Source organism: Phocoena phocoena, chromosome 6 (assembly GCF_963924675.1).
Source record: "Phocoena phocoena chromosome 6, mPhoPho1.1, whole genome shotgun sequence".
NCBI lineage: Eukaryota > Metazoa > Chordata > Mammalia > Artiodactyla > Phocoenidae > Phocoena > Phocoena phocoena.
The window spans coordinates 66,487,360-66,510,190 of NC_089224.1; the positions used below are offsets into that span (position 1 = coordinate 66,487,360).

General features: G+C 38.2%; 1 protein-coding gene across 1 annotated transcript in view; it reads left to right on the forward strand.

Annotated features, from left to right (window-relative positions):
* MAMDC2 (MAM domain containing 2) overlaps positions 1-16,853 on the forward strand; it is a 166,926-nt gene extending 150,073 nt beyond the window's left edge. Inside the window, exons 12-14 of the mRNA XM_065878979.1 lie at positions 10,936-11,195; positions 16,329-16,413; positions 16,543-16,853. Of these exons, the coding sequence (XP_065735051.1) occupies positions 10,936-11,195; positions 16,329-16,413; positions 16,543-16,607 (410 nt within the window). The 3' untranslated portion in view covers positions 16,608-16,853. The remainder of the gene's footprint in view (positions 1-10,935; positions 11,196-16,328; positions 16,414-16,542) is intronic.
* Positions 16,854-22,831: the final 5,978 nt, after the last annotated feature.

Sequence of the window (22,831 nt, forward strand, 5' to 3'; positions counted from 1 at the left end):
AGAAAAGACAGTCTCTTCAGTAAGTGGTGCTGGGAAAATTGGACAGCTACATATAAAAGAATGAAATTAGAACACTCCCTAATACCATACACAAAAATGAACTCCAAATGGATTAAAGACCTAAATGTAAGATCAGACACTATAAAACTCTTAGAGGAAAACCTAGGAAGACTTTGACATAAACCACAGCAAGATATCTTTTGACCCACCTCCTAGAGTAATGGATAAACAAACAAAAATAAACAAATGGGACCTAATGAAACTTAAAAGCTTTTGTACAGCAAAGAAAACTATAAACAAAATGGAAAGACAACCCTCAGAATGGGAGAAAATATTTGCAAATGAATCAACAGACAAAGGATTAATCTCCCAAATATATAAACAGTTCATGCAGCTCAATATTAAAAAAAAACAAACAACCCAATCCAAAAATGGGCAGAAGACCTAAATAGACATCTCTCCAAAGAAGACATACAGATGGCCAAGAGGCACATGAAAGACTGCTCAACATCACTAATTATTAGAGAAATGCAAATCAAAACTCCAATGAGGTATCACCTCACACTGGTCAGAATGGCCATCATCAGAAAATCTACAAACAATAAATGCTAGAGAGGGTGTGGAGAAAAGGGAACCCTCTTTCACTGTTGGTGGGAATGTAAATTGATACAGCCACTATGGAGAACAGTATGGAGGTTCCTTAGAAAACTACAAATAGAATTACCATATGATCCAGCAATCCCACTAGTGGGCATATACCCAGAGAAAACCATAATTCAAAAAGACACATGCACCCCAATGTTCATTGCAGCACTATTTACAATAGCCAGGTCATGGAAGCAACTAAATTCCCATCAACAGATGAATGGATAAAGAAGATGTGGTACATATATACAATGGAATATTACTCAACCATAAAAAGGGACAAAACTGGGTCATTTGTAGAGACGTGGATGAACCTAGAGACTGTCATGCAGAGTGAAGTAAGTCAGAAAGAGAAAAGCAAATATTGTATATTAACACATGTATGTGGAACCTGAAAAAATGGTACAGATTAACTGGTTTTCAGGGCAGAAATAGAGACACAGATGTAGAGAACAAACGTATGGACACCAAGGGGAGAAAGTGGCGGGGGAGTGGGGATGAACTGGGAGATTGGGATTGACATGTATACACTAAAATGTATAAAGTAGATAACTAATAAGAACGTGCTGTATAAGAAATAAATAAATTAAATAATTTGGCACATGCCTCAAGGGAAGATTGCTCACTCTGCTGTGTGTATCATTTCTCACAAAACTTGATCCTCAAGCCCCAGCTGCTTTTGCAGCCCTGAACTCCAGTTTTTATCATCCCACAGTGAGAACTGTTGGTTTCTCTGCCTCTTAGCTGCCCTCTGCTTAACTTCTAAACTGAATAGGCAAATGCCCCAGTGGGGAAAGCAGCTTGAAGAATGTTGAGTTCACTTCACTGACCTTCCCTTGTCTCAAGGATCTTGGCCCCTCAAGTTCTTGCTGCTTGGGAAGCTCTCTGACAACTTCAAAACAGATGTTTTCTAAAAAAAATTTATCCATTTAAAAAATAATTTTTCTCATTAGAAGTGTAGGTCAGCTACAAGTTACTCAACATATCCACAAGGGGATGTCCCTGGTATTTCATTTTTTAGCATCATATATTTAAGAGCGTGATTGTTATACTCAAAATTTGAAGGCATTTGCTGTTTTCTTCTGCACTACAAACCAACCCATCATAATGTTTTTGAATGAGCTCTATGTGTCTCTGGTCTCTTTCAACTGTATTCTTTTGTTGATATTTCCTGGCTGTTCTACCCAAGGTCTTTTTGTATCTGATATTATGTTATTGCACGATGTTCTGTCTTTGGCAAGGAGTAGTAGAAGCAGAATATTAAAATTTACATTTATACTGCCTTTGGCTATGAACTGTCTGAGAGACTATTCTACTTTTTTCCCTTTATAACTCTCAATCTTGAGTTTGATTGAGAGTTATAAAGGGTTATAAAGTTATAACTTTATAGAGTTATAAAGTTATAAATCTCTCTCAAATAAATATTGGGGACAACTATCATAGTAAAAAAATACTGCAAATGCCTTTTAAATTTAATTATGGTAGAAACCACTTAACAATTACATTTTATTTTATTTATTTTTGGCTGCGTTGGGTCTTCGTTGCCGCATGCAGGCTTTCTCTAATTGCAGTGAGCGGGGGCTACTCTTCATTGCGCTGTGCAGGCTTCTCAGTGTGGTGGCTTCTCTTGTTGCAGAGCATGGGCTCTATGTAGGTGCATGGGCTTCAGTAGTTGCAGCACGCAAGCTCAGTAGTTGTGGCTTGTGGGCTCTGGAGCACAGGCTCAGTAGTTGTGGCACACGGGCTTTGTTGCTCCGCGGCATATGGGATCTTCCCGGACCAGGTTTCGAACCCATGTCCCCTGCATTGGCAGGCAGATTCTTAACCACTGCGCCACCAGGGAAGTCCACCTCCTATTTTTTTAAAGAAGTGACTTACATAGTAAATGTACTTACTGTTGCTTAGATGAATGTCACTAGAATTTCTCTTCAACAGGGATATGGTCTGAAGTAATAAGAAAATGTAATTGGCTTAGTAACAGTTCATAGATTTATAGGATGCTGGAGGTAGACAAGATCTTATAGATCAGTTAAGGCAACATACACATTTTAAATATTAAAGCACTGAAACTCATTCAAAGTAATTTTAATTATTGTCTGCTTGGATCCTGGGAGAGCAATAGCAAACCTGCCTGTGATTAGATGTACAATTTAAACAATAATGAAATTACATCCAAACAGGTCTTCTATTGCCTGCATTGTTGAGTTTTTGTTATTTTTACCTTTAGTCCTAACAATCTTTTATATGTCTCTTTTTCCAAATACAGGCAGTAAAATAATGGCAGGGTACAAAATTGGCTGAATTTCTTATTCTATACTTTAATAAAGTGACAGGCTCAAATGCTGGACCAGCAGCAGTATCTTTCTCTTTGATGACTGGAGGGTATTTGTTAGGTGTTAGTGACAGCAGAATCTTTTTTGAATGCAATGCATTCTGGGACTTTCAGAAGATATACCTGTACTCATATACTGCATTCTGCCTTTTTACTTCCCATCCTTAAAGCCTGTCAATTTACACTTGGAAGAACATATACAAGAGAAAATAGAAAGAGGAGAGGCATACAAAGCTATTTTACAGACAACTACATTAGATGGTCAGTAAATATAGGTTCATTAAATAAAAAAAGGAAGTTCAGAAAGGCTACGATATAGTTTATTGTGTCTATCAGAATGAATACGTCATCCTACATAGCAATTCCAAGGGAGCCGTAGTTCCTGACTCACTAACTGCTGATGCAGTTTCCAGTTCTAGGGCGTAGCATGGTGTATGTGGTCTAGTGGAAAGACCAATGGGTACACAGTGAGCTGACTCTTCCACTTGCTACCTGCATAACCTGGAAACTGGTCACATAACTTCTCTGAGCCTCAGTTTCCTCATGTGTAAAATAAATATAACAGTGGATGCCCTGCTAATCTCTTAGGGCTGCTGTGATGATTAACTGAGGTTATATTTCTGAAAGGCTTGATACTATATAAGCTCCACTGAAGTGAACGGTATTACTATTTTTATAATGAGTGACTAGTTTACAAAATCTGATGCTCATCTCTGGGATACTTTCTTGGACTTGGTGTTTTGTGTCACTTGTGCTTTTATAAATAGAAAATCATGGACTATGCTTACAAATAAAATGACTTAATAGAAACCAGAAGGTTTGGTAGACCTTAAACCAATGTTTTCCAGAGTACCACTGGGTAATTTAAGGGGTAAGTGGATGAATATTTTTGATAGTAATATTTATGTAAAAGAAAAACATACAATCAGTACAGCAAAACCATTATTTCACAGATTTATAGCTTGTTTTCTGTTTTCATGCTAACATGCAGTTTCCTATTTGAATAAATGGATTTAAGTAGCAAAACTGGAATCTATTTAAAGAAAAATATTAAATGAATAACAGTGCAGGTAGTATGTGGATAAGTAAATATATATATCATGATGGTAGTATTTGTGTGGCTAAAGTTGGGGAAACATTTTCAATGTTTAAGTCAGTCATCTCATAGAATATGTCATTCTACTAGAACAACAACAAAGACAAAAAAAATTCTAGCTCCACCATTCGGTTCCTTATTTAATAAAATAATAAAGGCACTTGTGACAGATAAATCTTGACTTGCATTGAGCTAGGATGGACTCTGGTGGATTTGTCTATCCATTTCTTGTCACCATCTACTTGAGTAGCTCTATCCTGGCAGAATCAGAAAGTTCCCTGACACTAATGCTATTTCTTTACAAGATAATGAAGACAAGTCTTAACAAAGTTCCAAGGGTTTTATTGGCTACTGAAATTTTATTAACATTTATATGATGCCATGCTGTCAGAATTCTTTTTTTTTTTTTTTTTTTTTTTTGCATTACGCGGGCCTCTCACTGTTGTGGCCTCTCCCATTGCGGAGCACAGGCTCCGGACGTGCAGGCTCAGCGGCCATGGCTCACGGGCACAGCCGCTCTGCGGCATGTGGGATCTTCCTGGACCGGGGCATGAACCCATGTCCCCTGCATTGGTAGGCTGACTCCCAACCACTGTGTCACCAGGGAAGCCCCAGAATTCTATTCAAACAATTGTTTTAGTTGCCCTGGAGTTTACATGGATTTTTGTGGCCAAAAGATAGTAGAATAAATAAAGCAACAGATAGCTATCCAGTTTAGTGAGAAAATGCCTTCAACTGTAACATTTCCTAGCTCACTGAGTCCACCAGTGAATAGATTAAAAGTCATCCAGTCCTCCCTCTCTTCTCCCTACCACCAAATCCTAGAAAGGTAGCTATTCATCATTTTAACAATTTCCAAAGAAAGAGACACCATCAGTTTCTTTTGTGGTACTGTTCAGTGTTTCAATACATCTTCTGTACTTCTGACAATTAAATTCTCTTCCGACATGCTACTTACTAAACGTAGGAGTCTTATGCACTTCTAAGAACACCCCCTTCTTGTGTGGCAGAAATATCAATGATACATTAAAATACCAAATAATGACATTTATTTATAAAAGTGTGCTGTCAGACGAAAGAAATTCAAAATTATATATTTAATGTGTTGGTTATATAGCTGAAATTTAATAGCAGTCTCATTCAAGTCCTTGTCTTTTAAGAATTTTGGTACTAATATCCAGACATGTAATGATGCTACCCAACCAGGCTGTAACTGTTGGGGCAATTAGCTCCAGATTATTAAAATCTCCAATCTCCCTCAATCTTTTCATAACTTATCACACTAGTTGCTAATATTGTCAGACCCTGCTTACACAAGAGAAGGCTTCTACGACAGGCTTTTAAAAAAAATAGTGGTAAAATATACATAACATAAAATTTACCATTTTAGGCATTTTTACATACGTAATTCAGTGGCATTAAATACATACACCTTGTTGTGTAACCATCAGCACCATCCATCTTCAGAAATTTTTTTCATTTTCCCAAGCTGAAACTCTGTACCCAATAAATAATAACTCCTCATTTATGATGGAGCTTTAAAAATCATTTAAAAGATATAGCAAAGAACAATTTTAGAGAGACGCATTTAGCAGTTGTTCTTCCCAAAGCATTGGTATCTTTTTTCCCTGATTGTTAAGAATCCTCTTTCAGCTTAATGAAGCAGCTAGCTATTCATTCCACACGGCCCCCCACTCCTTCCTGGCCCTGGTGAGAGGAGGCTGCTAGACTAGAGGAACAGCTGCTTCACCGCTCCAAATTACAAATATGGTATGTGTCTCAACACATCACAGCTGCTGAGCAAAGAACAGATGGGACCCTCATCTCCCAGTAGACCCATTGGAACCCCCGTCTTGAATGTTAAACAGTGATCCACAGAGAGAAAGTGATTTGTTTTCTCTAGTTAATAATCCCTTCTGCAGACTGGAATCCTTCATGTGCAGGAACACGTAAGCCAGTCTGAGGTTTCAGCACTGGGGCTCCTGGCTCCAATCCATAGCTTTTGTTTGCTGAGACAGACAGCATTTGGAGTTGGAATGTGGCAAAGCTTGTCAACACACAGAGCTTTTCTCTGCTTTCCAAACACATGTGAGGCAGACTGGCTCTCTGTGAAGCTGTGATCTTTTCTGGGGAAAGGAAGTGTCACATGCAAGTCAAGAAGCAAAACATATTTGGAATCAAGAGAAATAATTGGTCTGGGCATCAAAGGGACAAATTCTGATCAGATGACAAATATGTTACAATTATTTTTAGGTATAGATGTTGATCTAGATTAGTCTAAATCAGTATTGCCTTATGGAATATGCATATGTGCTTAAAATAGAAACCGTTTTAAAAAAAACAACAAAAAAACCTGAAGGATTTTTGGAACGGTCAGCATTACTCAAGAAAAGCAGACTGGTGCCAGTGCCCCAGAGAGGCACAGTTATACTGACACTCCCCTGGATGTTACCCCTCTCTTCCAAAAGCAGCACAATTACACATGTCAAACACCTTAGGAGCTTTCATTTCATCTTTCATGGTGCTAAACACAACAATATCTGGAACTGGAAGCCTTAGGTAATGGCTTCAGTCAGATACCCAAGACCCAGAGACGCATGAGCTGAAAGCATTACCACAGTAATGCTTCATCCAGTTGAGGCTAAATGATTAGTGCACAGTACTCACGAAAGAAAAAATTCAGTTAGATAATCCTGGAGGTGATTAGAGGTTTACCTCTCTTCCAGGACCTCAGACTGTTTTGGCCAGGACTCATGTCGTTATCACTGGGTTGCACCATCATCACTAGACGGAAGATACTTCTTGGGTCATCTCTCACTTATGATAGATCTATTGCTTCCTTTCCACTCTGAAAAGACTTCATGTTTTAGACCCACAATAGTCTCTACTTTCCAGTTTCCCAGTGACAGCATCTTTCAGAGGAGCCCTCCCCGCCCCACAATTGAGTGTTTCATCTTTAGCCAAGGTCCTTTTCTTAGGATTCAAGTAGGCTTTTGAGTGCCCCAAAGCCAGGCACCAAAGTTATTTTTCTTGGACTTTCTTCTTATTTACCTAAGAATTATTTCTGGAGGAAATATTTTTTAATTTAAACATGCATTAAAGTAGGGTTTCAGTTCACTGTGCTATACTAACTTATGTATAGGATAGTATGGAATACATTTGTGCATAGTAGGTGAGAAACCGTGGTCATTTCATGCTTTGACTTTATTTTCCATGGAATTAAATTAAATACACCCTTCTGTAAGGATTTTGTGTATCTGTATTTGTTTATATCTAGTCTTGCTTAAGTTAGGAAATATTAGAGAAAAGAACAACAAAATTTCCTCTCATTGCTAAAGGTGTAAAAACCCCAGTGCTTCTTGTGTAGCAATTTTATTGCCAGTGAAAGAATGAAGATAATGAAGTTAAGAATGTGTGTTTGGTTAAAAAATACATCAGATGGTATGGAACTAGCTTGAGAACACTTGCTTTGATATGACTTTAATTTTATCAAAACTTGGACTTGTTCCAGCTTTGCCTTGGAGCATCCTATTCAAGTACATGTCTCATTGCCAAGATCCTCATGCAACTGGAGGGACCTTGGTAGAGCCATGTGCTTTGGAAATGGTCAAACTGGTCTGTGGCTTAGAGCTGTGGAAAAAAATCATTTGTTCATTCAACAAATATTTATTGAGCATCTACTATGTTCCAGGCACTGTTCTAGGACCTGGAGGCATAGTGAAGTAAACAAGGAAATATCTCTGCCTTTGTGCGTTCCAGAGGAAGGAGACAAACATAAAAAATAGGAAAATCATACAGTATGTTAAGAGGCAATTAAATGGTGTGGAAAATAATAAATTAGGGTATAGAGAAAGAGGGGTGCCAGAGGAAGGGAATTGCTATTTGAAATGGTGTAGTCAGAATAGGCCTAATAGAAAAGGTAATATCTGAGCAGAGTTAGAGGTGAGAGAGTGAGACCTGAGACTATATGAGAGAAAAGCCATTCTAAGCAGAGTTTAGGACACACATAAGGCCCTGAGGTGGTAGTATACCTACTGTATTCCAGGAACAGTAGAGAACTCAGTATGACCACACAACCCAGAGTGAGTGAGGAGAAAGGTGGTAGAGTCAGAGAGCTAAGAGAATGAGCAGGAGATCGTATGGGGCCCTAAACATTTTCAGGCATTCAGCTCTCACTCTGAGTGAAATGCTGAGCCAATGGAAGGGTTTGAACAGAGGAATGGTAAAATCTAACTTTTGTTTTAGAAGGTTTACTGTGGATGCTATGTTGAGATTAGATTGCAGAGAACAAGGGTATAAGCAAGCAGACTAGTTAGGAAGTGTTGTATTAATCCACCTGGGAAATGATACTGGCTCAGACCAGGGGGTAGCAATGGAGGTGGTGAGGAGAAAAATGACTGGATTCTGGACATATTTTGAAGGTAGAACCAACAGGAATTCCTGACCATCTGGATGTGAAGAGTGAGAGGAGGCGAAGAGTGGCATATGATGGCCAGGTTTGGGGCCTGGTCAACTAGAAAGATTAGGATAGGCTTTAGGGCAAGGCTGTTAGGAGCCTCGTTCTGAACATGTTCAGTCTGAGATGTCTACTTGACAATATGTGGAGATGTCTACTAGGCACTTTAAATAAACAAGTCTGGATTTCAGAAAAGAGGTTGGAAATTTAAATTTGAGATATGACAACACAGAGCATTTAAAGCCATGAAACAAGATGAGATCACCAAAGGAGTGAGTGAGAATAGAGAAGTTCAAAAACTGGGCCTTGGAGCATTCCAGGGTCAAGAAGTCAGAGAAGAAAGGGTGAACTAGCAAAGGAGTAAGCAGTGAGGTGGGGGAAAAACCGGGAGAGGTCAGCTTCCCACAGACCAAGATAAGAAAGTCCTTCTAGGAGGCAGGAGTGATCTACTCTGTCCAATGCTACTGATGACAAGAATGACCAGGACTGAAAATTGACCACTGGTTTTAGTAATGAGGATGTCATTGGCGAGCACACCAGAAACATGACAATATTTTCCCAATATTTTAGAGCAGGTCATGGGGATGACTGGTTGACAAAGCCCACACCCCATGAGTCTGATCACCCAGTTTTTCAGGGTGATAACTTTACTGAGTGAAACGCTGGGGGAAGGGGTTGCACAGTGCTCACTATTTGATAAGACCAAATTGGGTAGGACTCTTTCTCCCACCCTTTTAATAGCGTGTAGGATTCTCAGGTCTTTACGGAAATGAGGGAAAGGAAGAGGAGGAGTGCCTTGAAGGAGCGTAGGTGGAGCTTCTGATCAGTTCTGGTTGGGGTATCTCACGCACTGCCTTTTGGGAAATGAATGGACCTCATTGATTAAACTTCAAACTATAAAGATGCTCTAGAAGCCATTTCATTTGCATGCATTATTTGGGATCTCTTTTCTTCCCTCAATGCAGCCATTAATTTCTGTGTGAAATAATAGATAACACTATGTAAAAATTATTTTTACATTGTGTATGTAAAAAGATCAATATTGGCAAAGAAGATAATGAAATCACATACAAAAACCTGTGCATATTTTTTCAGGTAGAAGAGATATAAAGTTTTCATCAAATGAGCAAAGATTAAGAGCTTCTTATGTAGAGTGCATGGCTTTTTTAAAAATGAGCCACAGGTGCACAGAATTATATTATGGCTGTATTATTCTAGAAATTACTATTAATATATTGCCTGTTTCAGTAGCTTCATGGTAATTATTTAATACCAACCAGCTCAATTTTGTGGGGAGGGCTGATCCGTAGTTATGTCCCATTTCTGTGGTGTAAATACTTCCATCATGGCCCATTTCAAACTACCAATGTGAAGCCATTTGGACCTACCAACAGAAATCACACAATTGATTGTTGGGAGCCAGTGGAAACAGGCTCCAACACACCACTGCCTTATTTACATGTGAACTAATTCTGCTTCTGCCTGAAACCAGTAAATTAGAAAGCAAACTAAAGTTAGGAAAGGAAAATGGAAATGTAAAGTGTTATATAATTAACATGTATACGATGTACAGTATATAGTATAAGATATATAATATATAAAATGTCATATATAATTATATTAAATATTATATAATTATATTTTCAAGAAGTGTCACAGAAAACCTCAGGAAAGAGGGCAGGACAGGAAACTCATATTTGAATATGTATTACATGTGAGCATATGTCGCACACATTATTTAATTCTCACACCTCTGTAGCAAGGTTTATTAATCCTTATTTTTAAATTGAAAATAGGTTCAGAGAGGATAATCCATTAGACCACAGTCACACAGACAACAAATGTTAGAGCCAAGACTTGAACCCAGATCTACCTGACTATTCCCCTAAACCAGTGTATAGAAGCTCAGAGTATTGTCCACGAATTAGTAGGATAAATTCTGATATGTTAATTGCCACCTCAGTGGCACAATACTAGTATATTTATTACCTCCTGTATATTAAACTGAATTATAAATTATTACATGAAAACACTTATTTTGATGGTCTAAATTTTGTAGCATATTTATCCTCCTTGGATTATACATATTCTCCAAAATTATAAATCCTTTATCAGTACTGTAGTCAAGTCATCCATTGACTCTGATTTGTTTCCAAGAACACTACTCAAAAGAGAAAGAAGAGGGGAGGGATAACTTAGGAGTATGGGATTAAGAGATACAAACTGCTATACACAAAATAGATAAGCAATAAGGATTTACTGTACAACACAGGGAACGATATTTAATATCTTGTAATAACCTATAATGGAAAATAATCTGGAAAAATATACACGTATATATAAGAGAAAGAAGCGAATATAATTAGTGTCCTTTTTAACAATACCTGACGTTGCATTGCTGTCAAGGCTACTACATGTACATCGAGGCTTCCCACATGGTGTACGGACAAAAAGCACGACTCTTGTCCAGGCCTCTACGAGGAGTCACTGGAAAACACTGCTTGACTTTTTTCTACCACATGTATGGAGCAGGGACTGGCCTCCTGAATGTTTATTTGAAAAAGGAAGGTGACAGTGAAGAGTCCCTCTTATGGAGAAGAAGAGGTGAGCAGAGCATCTCCTGGCTACGAGTGCTGATTGAGTACACCTGTGAGAGGCGACACCAGGTAAGCCAAAAGAGATAAGAATCAAGTGATGGGAAATGTTCCTTTAACCTTCTGATGCTCATTGTTTTTCTTGCTACCATCAAGAATGTTTTGTTCTTTTTCAGGGTCATAGATAAAGGCAGTACTTGTTTAAGAGTAAAAATAATTAGTCTATATTGACTGAACCTAAGCAGTGAATGGGAAATTAGGCAGAAAGAGAAAGCTTTGGGTATTTATGCATAAAGTGATTTTTGCAACTCAGTGATGAAAGTGTATCTATTTTTGTCTTGGTGCATTCTGAGTGTCAGGTATATTCTGTGTACCCTGCAAACTTCCAAAACAGAGTCTCTCTTTCTTCTAAACATGGTGTTACCTAATTAGTTGTTGCAGCTGCATCTTTCACTCATCATTAGCCACACACAAGGGCTTTTGTTGTAAGCTTCTATTTAACAGAGTATGTGGTCCAGAGTAAATTTTTAAGCCTCTGTCCGCACTGATGCAGAAGAAACTAGTCTCGATCCTATGTCCTGGGTCTCCCCTTGGGTCTTCTCACGGGCAGTAGAAGAGCTCCATCCTACAGGATCCCAATTATAAGGGAATCTGGACAGCAATAAGAAAGAGCCTTTTCAATTCCAGTGGGTGAGATTGAGCAGCCAGTTAGTCTAGAAATCAGCAGCAGCCTCCTGAAAGCCACTGACTTCACCTGCCTGCCGTGAGCCAAGGCTCCAGAAAGCTCTGGGGAGATATCATCAGACCCCTGACTATTCCTGAAATTGCTCTATAGAATTCCAGGTGTGACCTTCAGCTAAAAGCCCTACTTCCTCCTCATCCTTGCTTCTGGACCAGCACCCCTCAACTTCAACCACTGGCCGCTTGGTTTAAGCAAATCTTAAAGGAAGATTTAAGGAAGAAGTATCCAAAAGAAAGACATTATTTTACACCAGCCCTTAACCAAAATTAATTTTCTGCAGATCTAAGTGGGAATGAATTGCAGAAGCTCAGGTGACCAGGTTACAGTGCCATCTAGGGTACTGGATTGCTAAGAACAAATGACAGAGGGAAGATGTGCCATTATTTACTGTTGGCCCATTATCTCGGCATGGATAAAATTATGTAAAACTTTAGCAAAGAAAAAAAGCCCCAGGAATAATTTTGATAGTGATTTAATATCTGCTTACAGAAGGAAAATGGATCACTCAGGAACTTATTGATATCATTGATCATCATTCAGAGATGATGAATTAATTTTTTAGGCTATCAGGGCACTCATACTCCTACCCTATTCAAATGTCCTCAAAGTGTGGTCCTGAGACCAGCAGCAACACCTAAATGCATATGCACCTAATATGAAATTCACCTGAAATACCCCACCTCAGAACTACTGAACCAGAAACTCTGGGGATTAGGGCCCTGAAATCTATGTTTTAACAAGCCTCCTGGTGATTCTGATGCACTCTAAAGATGAAGAATCTCTGTTATTGGGAGAAAGGAATCTGAGTCTCTCAGGTAGAGCCTGAGCACAGATGTTTTTTAAAAGCCCCAAATGATGCTGATGCAGAAGAGCTCTATGAGTTCTATGAGTTCTATGGAACAGGTGACTTCCCAGCATCTAACCTGGGGGCCAGGTACAGGTCCTTGCATATACTAGACTTGCTAGGTGGCTTGTTGTTTGAAAATATTTTTGAGCACAAAGTAGTGAGGCACCTGGGGTGGCATCTTGGGGTGTTCAAGTTCAAAGGTGAGGAATGACCTGAGAGACTTTCAGCTCTCAATTTGGAAAGAAGATTCCAGACCATTCCCTTTGGCTCAGAATGGAACAGATGTGAATCTGCCATGAGGAACTTTCTTCTTGATTTTGTGATTCCCTCAGGACTGTCTGGAGACCACGATGAACTAGGTTCTCCAAAACGTCCTAGTGTCTCATAAAACACAGAGACACTCATGTGCAAATGGCCATCTTCTATGTGCCAGGTACTTACGGTGCTGAGAGCTGTGCATGAGTTCTTCCAAATGATATTATAGCTCCTCTTTAAAGATGGGGAAAACTAAATCTCCAGCTGGTCAGTGGCAGAGTGAGAACTCAATCCCAGATCTGACTGGTTCCAAAGTTTGTATCTCTAAGCCACTGTTCTACGTTCCCTCCCACCATAGAAGTCCCAAAATACACTCATTGCCCTGGGTGCCACAAGCACTGAGTGATCTTGGAGAAATGTTATCCTCTCTGAGACTGTTTATACATTTTCAAAATGGGGTAATAATGCCTGCCGTGCTGATATCACCAGAGTTAGAGTGAGGGTCCAATGAGATTATGCTTGTGAAGGGTTTATAAACTTTAAAGTACCAAACTATAAAAAGATACTATTATTGTTTCTAAAAATATATTCTCTCCCAAATAGCTCTGGTCTTTATAACCATGGCAGACTTGGTAATCTCAATAGCTACATCAGGCATCCAGACTGAGATCCTATAGTATGAGGCCAAAATATCTCCTTTTAATAAATATTTATCGACCATTTACTATTTTTAAGTGCCGGGGATACTGCAATGCACATAGCATAGAGTTCCTACTCTTTTTTAGTTTACATTTTAGTGGTAGAGAGGTAGAAAATGTGAAACAAAAATATACAATGTAACATCAGGTGTTAATAAGTGCTATGAAAAAGAATAAGTCAAGCTGATCAGGTAATGAGGTCAAAGAAGTATCAGGGAATACTCATGTAAGGCCTTGGGTGACATGGTAGAGTTTGAAATTTATTCCAAAAGCAATGAGAAACCGTCAGATGGCTTTAAGGTAATACAGTCTGATTTATATTTTAAAACGATCACTCCAGGTACTACATGGACAGTAGGCTGCAGTGGAGTAGACTCTGGGGGCTCCTGCAAGAGGAGTAGGAGTGGTGGGTTGGGCTGTGCAGAAGAAGTGAGATGTCATCAGAAGCCCACAGGACTTCCTTCCATGTGGAATGTGGGGTTTGAGAGAAAGGGTCAAGATGACCTCAAAGTTTTTGACCTGAGCAACTGCTAGAGTGGAGTCACTCTTTGTTGAGATGAGGAAGACCTTAGGTGGAGCAGATCTGGAGGAGTGAGGGCGGTATGTGCAGGAGGGAAATTAACAGTTGGTTTGGTCTGGTTTGGTTTTTGATGTACAAAGCTTTTGATGTCTATCAGACATCCAAGTGGGTGTGTCAAGTAAAAAGTAGGCTATGAGACTGAGATCAGGAAAATGCACAGAACTAGAGAAGTAAATGTGTACATCACTAGTGGTGGTGGGCAGGTGTAGGTGATTTTTAGAATGCTGTAGTACTGCCATCATTTGAGATTTATCCTATAGGGGAAACACCTGGGTGGCCTCTGGATGATATTCCAGTCATCAGACTTTTTTCTTTGTAGAAAAAAATGCATTAAGTGGCAAAATTTTAATCATGTCCTTTCCTAAGGGATTTATTAAAGTACTAAGCAGAACCTGACTCACCATTGATCAAAAACACAAAGTGATTTTACTTCCTTTGGATCCCTTGCTTACCTTTCCTCCTCTGCTCTCCGGTGTTCTCCTCCCTGATTTCTTATATTTTGATACCATTGAAAGAGAGTGTTAGACAAATTCTCAGCTCAATGAAATATTTATATCATTCATATTGTTCATTATACTGCCTAACATTTAGTAGGAATTATTATGTGCTGGGTACTGAGCTAAGACCAGGTCTTCAAATTTTCTTATTCATGGTACCCTTAATCTCAGTAATTTTTTTTCCTGGTGCCCCTAGACCAAAAGATAGCTAATGTTCCATTTATCAAGTAGTGGAGTCCCAACAATAAGTATTTATGTGCTAATGACTTAGTAACCTTTTGAAAAAAATAATATACTTAAACTGAAAGAAAAAAATAATATTTCTATCTAATTCTAAAACAACCACAATTATTTAATAGAATTTCTACAGATACAAATAGGGGAATAATACAAAGGGGCAATCATGATGCTATAAAATGGTGATCACTCAAATATGAAGGAAATGCAAAGGAGAGGATTGTATGAAATCAAGCGTTTGGCCCAACTGAAGACAATTCAGGGTATAATTCCATCAGGTGATTTTCCTATTATACTTCCATTGCAGAGGTGGAAGTCAAAAAACAGATTTTACTGTTGTCCAGAAAACCAAAACACTTAGTAACTACACTCATATATCTTCCTATCAAGATGTGTTAGGACATTCTTTCCTCTTTTTGCCATTTATTTGGATTCTTGTTTAGGGTCATATCTTTAGAATTTCTATTAATGTTATTTTGCAACATTTCCGTCGTTAAGGCTTCTTTGAGTCATTAATTTCAAGACAGTTTCATATGCCTATTAATTATCCACTTTATAGTCTCTGATTTAGTTTAAATCATAAACTAGTCCAATGGGGAGTCATTTGCTCATAAAATGAGTAGAGCAAATGTGTCTTTTGGACGATTTTCATTACCTACAAGCCTCCCTGGAGTATTCGGTGGTTTATTAACCATTATCAGAGCAGCCTTAGAGCTGGTAATATGATCTATTTTCCTTAGAACCTGAATATTTGATCAGTTATTTTCTTCTAGGATCTAAAGTCATGAAACTGGTTTCCTCTTTTTCTTGGGCTGTGTCTTGGATGTTATGGTATTTAACATGATAAGTGACCCATTGTCTTTTTGGTAAATTTAATTGTTATATGTTGCTGTTCATACTTGGGTCTCATCCGTCATTTTAATTCTCCCACCTAGTACTAGTATGAAGGTAGCTTTAGGGAGAGCCTAAGGAAGCTTAGGCTTCTGGGCCCCTCACTCTCATAGGCCCTGTGAGTACCGGGAATAGAATGTTCTAGGTGGGGACGGAAACCAGGTCACCACCAGGAGGCATTTCTAGGTGGGCATTTCTGGGAAATTGCCTAAAAACGTCTCAGAAGAAAGGAACTTGAATCTCCAAGGCTCCAGTAATTTTTGTGAATTTCTTTAAATTTCAAATAAATATTCCCTTTTGTACCTAAATTTGAATTGGTGATTTTGTATTCTTTTCCTGAAAGGGGGCCCCTGAGAACAATCTAGGCTTCCAGACCCATACAGCCTGGATTTGCCCTTGACCAGCATTGTTTCATCAGGATGACTCTATTTCTAAATTCAAACTTCATTATTTTTCAGATAATTTTTGAAGCCATTCGGGGAGTGTCAATAAGAAGTGATATTGCCATTGATGATGTTAAATTTCAAGCAGGATCCTGTGCGGGTAACAGTATTTTTACAATTATATAAGTTTGACTGAAAAGGGATTTTGCAATAGTCTCAAATCATAAAAATGCAAATTAAGTATTTTCTGCAGTGAAAACTATTATTGTCTATTTGTCTTTCCTGACAGAAATGGAAGATATAACTCAGCACTCATCGGGATATTCTGAGGACTTAAATGAAATTGAGTATTAAGGAATGATCTGAATGGGATTAAGTAAACAAAGCCATACCTCTCTTCAATCAAAATGAAAAAAAAAAAACAAATGAATACTGGACAGTCTTAACCATTTCATAAGTTATAAAATGACTTCAGAGCACTCTTTTTCATTACTTTTGCAAAAAATACTGACTCAGGGCTTTTTTTTTTTTTTTTTTTTGCATATGACAACTGTTACTAGAAGTACAGGCTGCTGGTTTTGCCTAGATCATTCATCTTAATTTTGGTACCAGTTAAAAATACAAATGTACTATATTGTAGTCATTTTAAAGTATGCAAATAAAGGGCACAATCAAAATGAGATGTGCTCACTTAAATCTGCATTCAGTGAATGTACTGGGAGGAGAATAGGTCTTGTGGGTTTTCTTTTGAAGTTCAAGTATCATAAATATTTTTGAAGTAATAATGTGAGGTGTCAGTAATGTCTGCAGAATGAATGCAGCTTTTCACAGTAACAAGTTAATCTAAGAAAATAAAGTCTTATTTTCTATGTTTTATTCATAGAAATGGAGTATTAATTTTTAAATATTTTTACCATATGTGATAACAAAGGATCTTTCATGAATGTCCCAAGGTATAAGTCAGTATTAATTAATGCTGTATTACAAGGCAATGCTACCTTCTTTTTTCCCCCTTTAAACTACTTTTGAAAGTCACTCTGAACACTTGGATAGAAATTGCACTCTTTTTTTGTAAAGCAAGCTTAAAAATGTTTATGTACACATACCCCCAGATTTTTATAATGGGTTAAACAATTTTACTGATTTTTAAAGTAAATGTTTTGGTAATATTTTGAGTAATATGAATTCAAGCAGATATACTAGACTACTGCCTTTTATTTACATGTTTAGAAAATTGTATATACATATTTGTATACCCAAACAGCTGTTATGAAATTATGATTACCTAATAAAAAATAATTTGAAAATCTCTTCATTAGCAATTAACTTTTTTCAACATTATTTTTCTTTATCAGAATTATCTTCACTGTATAACTGCCAATTCTAATTTGAATCTCTCCTGTGCCACACTTAAATGCTTCTTAAGCCTTTTTATGTGTGACATAAGCATTGCAAACATGGATGCAATAATTAATTTTTAAGGAGTGTTTTATTTCACATAATCTCAATTTTCTCCCAAATTTTATCTTATTAGAATGTAAACTCTGTGAAGACAACAACTCTTTCTTGTTTTATTTACTATTGTAGTTTCAGTACCCAGAAGAATGTCTTGGTATATAGTAGGTACTCAACAAATAAATACTTGAATGAATGAATTTAACCCACCAAACATCCCCCAAAGTGGATATATTATTATCCCTTTTTATAGATAAGGAAGCCAAGGTGCAGAAAAGTGAAAAAATTACTTAAGATTTTACCACTGTTAAGTGGAGAAATTTAACAGTCAGGTCTCTCTGACCCTATAGCCCAAACCTCTTAATTGCTTTGTGTGGCCAAAAATCCACTGTGCTCATGGATTTGGGAGGCTTTCCCACTCAAGAATGTCAAAACCCGTAAATTAATCTGTAAAAAGCATTATAGCTCCTCAAATGCCACATTACTTAGAAAACAAAAAATGCTCCACTATACAAAATAAACATCCTGAAGTTCATGGAGAAAATAAAATAAACTTTTATAGTAAAGCAAAATTTTGTAACTCAAATCCTTTCTATTTATGATGATTAATTACCTATGGGGGGACATCCCTAAACAGAGTTGAAACACTGGGGAAGGAAGATTTCAAGATGTTGACTAATTCATCAGCATATTAGACATTATAATTTCTTCAAAGCATTATTCCTGTCCAGAGCTTAGTTATATTTGCTGAATAAAGAACTGAAGATTGTGTCAGGACCTAACACAGTATGTAGTGCACAATAAGGGATTTATAATATGTGGTGAAGGAATGAAGTCATTCACCAGACTCCTTGCTTACAGATTACATAAATCCATGGTAATGATCATTGCTAACATTTATTGAATACCTATTATTTTCAGACATCGTTCAAAGACCTTTACATGTATTTGCTCATTTAATCCTACAACAATCCATGAGGTAGAGCTAGTGATATTTCCATTTTGTAAGTAGGAAAACTAAATCTGTCCAAGTTCAGCAGCTAGTGTAGGGCTTGGCTTTGTACCTTGATCTGCTTCACTGTTCTTGAAAAAAAGAAACAACAAGCCCAAAACAGAGTCACTCGTGCTAAGCCCCACATCAGCAAACCAAGACTTAGTAGGTAACCTAACTGCAGTTATAACCTCCCCTAGGACTGTAGTCTTAACAGGTCAGTCTGGAATTTTCTGGTCAGCACCAATGAGGTAATCAGCCACATAGGCCCTTCCCATCCCTCGCGGGAAGATGAAGTAATCCACTCTCTCCTTTTGCCTTTCCCCTCCTGTCTATAAAAGGCTTCCACTTTATACAACTCCTTGGAGCTCTTCTCTACTTGCTAGATGGGCTGCTGCCCAATTCATGAATTGTTCAATAAAGCCAATTAGATCTTTACAATCGGCTCGTTTGAATTTTTACTCAACACTGCCAAACCTGTGCTGTAATCCTCACAAGACTGTCTCCTGAACCTCCTAACTCTCCTACCAACTCCATCCCCAATACCAAAGGTTCCAAGTTTCCCTCGCTCAAGAGGATTTATTGGCTACCAAAATTGCTCTGAAGGTTGCCAAACCAGAGATACTACTTGGAGCACTAGCTTTGGGAAGTGGAGTGGGGAGCAGGGGTTGGGGGCTAATTATTGACTTAGGGCAAAAAGGAAGGAGGTAACTATTACCAACTGTTGCTGAGAAACAACCTGAAGTTCATAGAAGAGAAGAGAGGAAGTGGAAGGTGAGCAGATGAACTTACCCTCCCTTACTCATGCCCCTTTTGCAGGATTCGCTGATCGGATACTTCTCTTCCTTTTCCAGGTTGCCTTGGCCTTCATTTTAACTGTACTTCACCTGGATGAAAATATGGAAGAACGGTAAGCACAGTATCATTTCCTCAGGTTTAGAAATGCCCCAGGGGAAGGCATACTAGCTAATAAATACTGCTTAACCATTTAAACCCAGGCTTAGCATTTATTCCAATTCTCACCTAAACACATAAGTCCTTCAGATGGAAACTACTTTTTCACACAAATTGCCTTCTCTCCTATAATTTGCTGTCTGGGTTGGAGATTATGTATAGAAGGGAGCAAAGGAGAGGCTACTGGGAAAATAGTAACTCTGATGCAAGGTCTGGCTTAATGTGGAAGAAGAAAATGTTTAGCAAAGATTTGTTGAGAAATTTATGCTCCGGGCATTATACTAAGCATGGAGATTACATGTTAGTGAGGAAAATAGAGATGTAAACCTGTCAGCACAATCAGAGCGCTAAGTTCGATGAGACCAGATGCCCAGGGAGGGCTTAGGAGGGGCATCTGCCAAGGGAGGGCAGGACAAGCCTCCAACTGCAGTCTGGGCAGAGCGGTGAGAACCAGCTCTAACACAGTGTTTCGGGTGCCCGATGTCTTCTGTCACTATCTGGGGGCTAAGGCATGGGTTCTTTGACTTCTTCTCATGCAAGGGACTTGTTTTCCTGTGTGATTTAACCAGAACGGGGGCCGGAGGAGGTGGGGGGAGGGTTTTCGTACCGGTCATTCTAATATTGTGGCATTTTCAACGTGGACTACTATAAAGAGGGGAAACATAGTGGTTAAGTGCACGGTTTCCAGATTCAGGCTGTCTCAGTTTAAATCCTGGCTTTGCCACTTATAGGCTTTGTGACTGAAGGCAAGTCACATCATCTCTGACTCCTATTACTAATCTGAAAAATGGGGCAAATACTTGTCTCTACTTCTTAAGGGTGCTGTAAAGATTAAATGAAAATAATACATACAAGCCCTTAGTGTCTGACACACAAAAGCCTTTCTAGTTTATATTATAAGGGTTGAACGAAATTTTTGGATAAATCACAGTTATTTTTATGTATCCTTTCTCTACAAAGGAATTGTGAGTTTATAGTGCCATCTTAAGGATAAAGCAACCATATGATTTTGTCATTTTATCATCTTTTTTAAAAATTATTACTCGCAATACAAGGCTCATTTTAACCAGCACCTGGGCAATGCCCACTTTGCCCTTCCCATTCCAGCCATTGTTAGTGGTTCTTCTTTGCTGCTTACCTGTATTCATACCCCTTGCAAGATTTATCATGCTAAACCTAAATTCCTGCTTTTACGTCCATCTCCTCAAGAATGGCTGCATATTCAATTATGTACCTACTCTGCCTAGCATACTCAACAAATATTGCTGAACTAAATAAACAAATTCTCAATAAAGGCATTTAGTTTAGTACAAATATGTGTGTGGATTCCAAAAATCACGAAGGATATAAAGATTCTCTTTGGTCCATCAAAATTTCATGGTCTGGAAATCCACACACTAAAAATTTAACTTAAAAATATGTCACTGGCCACCTGGGGCACCTGGTAAAAACAAATATAAAGCTTCTTTGGAAGGCCATGCATTCAACCCAGGCTGTACAAGTTTCCCATGTATAAAACTGCATGGAAGGACTCACAATCCAAAAGCACAAAACGTTTAGTGAAACAGTCCACTAGAAGCACAAGTCAGCTGCCAACAAACAGCATAATTAGATACCCAAGACTTCATGGCCCCCATCCAGCTGTGCCATCACTCTAACATCTCTGACCCTCTTGTCTCCCTCTTATAAGGACCTTTGTGATTATATTGGGCCTACCTGGATGGTCCATGATGATCACCCCATTTCAAGATCTTTAATTTAATCACATCTGAAAATTCCCTTTTGCCATGGAAGGTAATATATTCACACATTCCAGAGATTAGGATGTGGGCATTTTGGGGGAGCCATTATTCTGCCTACCACAATTTTCTTTTGCTATTAGGTCAGCTCTCTTCAAAAGGCCAATTTTGGTTTTTCCTTTTCAACTCCTCTATCTGCTTTATTTTCTTATCTGGCAGGCTAAGACATCCAATATAGTGCTAAATAGAAGCAGTGATAGTATCATCCTTGACTTGTTCCAGAACCTGAGAACATTTCTAAACATTTCATCATTAAATATGAGTTTGCTGAAGGTTTCTGGTGTTGCCTTTTATTGGTTAAATGAAGTTTTCTTCTACTCATAGTTTCCTAGAAATTTTAACCATGAATGTGTGTTGAAAATATTTTTTTTCCTGCTTCAATCTTTCTCCTGAAATCTTTCAATATGAAGAATCATGTTAATTGATTTGATTTGCTAATATTTAATCACCCTTGAATTCCTGTAATAAACCCAATTAAGTAATGACATTTGCTGTTTTGAACATTGCTACATATGTGCAAATATGTTCATGAGAAAGAATGACAGAAATTTTTCTTTAATTTCCTTAGAAATTAGGGGATTTAGACAAGGTTAGACTCATAAGATGAGCTGAATGAAAAATCTTCCTTTTTTTTCTATTCTCTGAAAGAGTGGGTAGGATTAGAGCAGTGGCTGTCAACTGAGGACAATTTTATCCCTTACAGGACATTTGCCAATGTCTGGAGACATTTTTGGTTATCAAAACTGGGGAGATGTTACTGGCATCTAGTGGGTAGAGGCCGAGGATACTGCTGACCATCCTGCAATGCACAGGACAGCTGCCTCCTCTCCCGCCAGCAAAGAATTTTACCCAGAATGTCAATGGTCAGTGGTGCTGAGGCTGTGGTTTATTTTCTCATTCTGAAGAAATAATCACTCTTCTCATTTTGTATGTGTAATTTGGTATTTTTTCAGAGAGGGCTTCAAAATTTATATAAGCTTCAGGCCCCATAGAACCTGGACCTGGTGGGAGAAAGAGAGGGCACCATATAGAGGAGGGGTGTGTGTGTGTGTGTGTGTGTGTGTGTGTGTGTGTGTGTGTGTCTGTGTGACAGAGAGAGAGAGAGATCATTGAGTCAAAGCCAATGCTAGAGAGAGGGGGAAAAAGAGAGAAATTTTGTTTAGACATAATTTTCAAATAATCACAGTGACTAAGAAATTGGCCACAAGCAACAATTCCAAGAAACTGAAGGAAAATAATTAGTGTGGTATATGGTCTAGTAATTTTTGGTCTCTCTCCTAGAGAAATGCTAGTACACATACATAAAGACATGTCTGAGGATGTTCCCTGAAGCAATGTTTGTAAAACTGAAAAACTGGAAGCAATCTACATTTCAAATC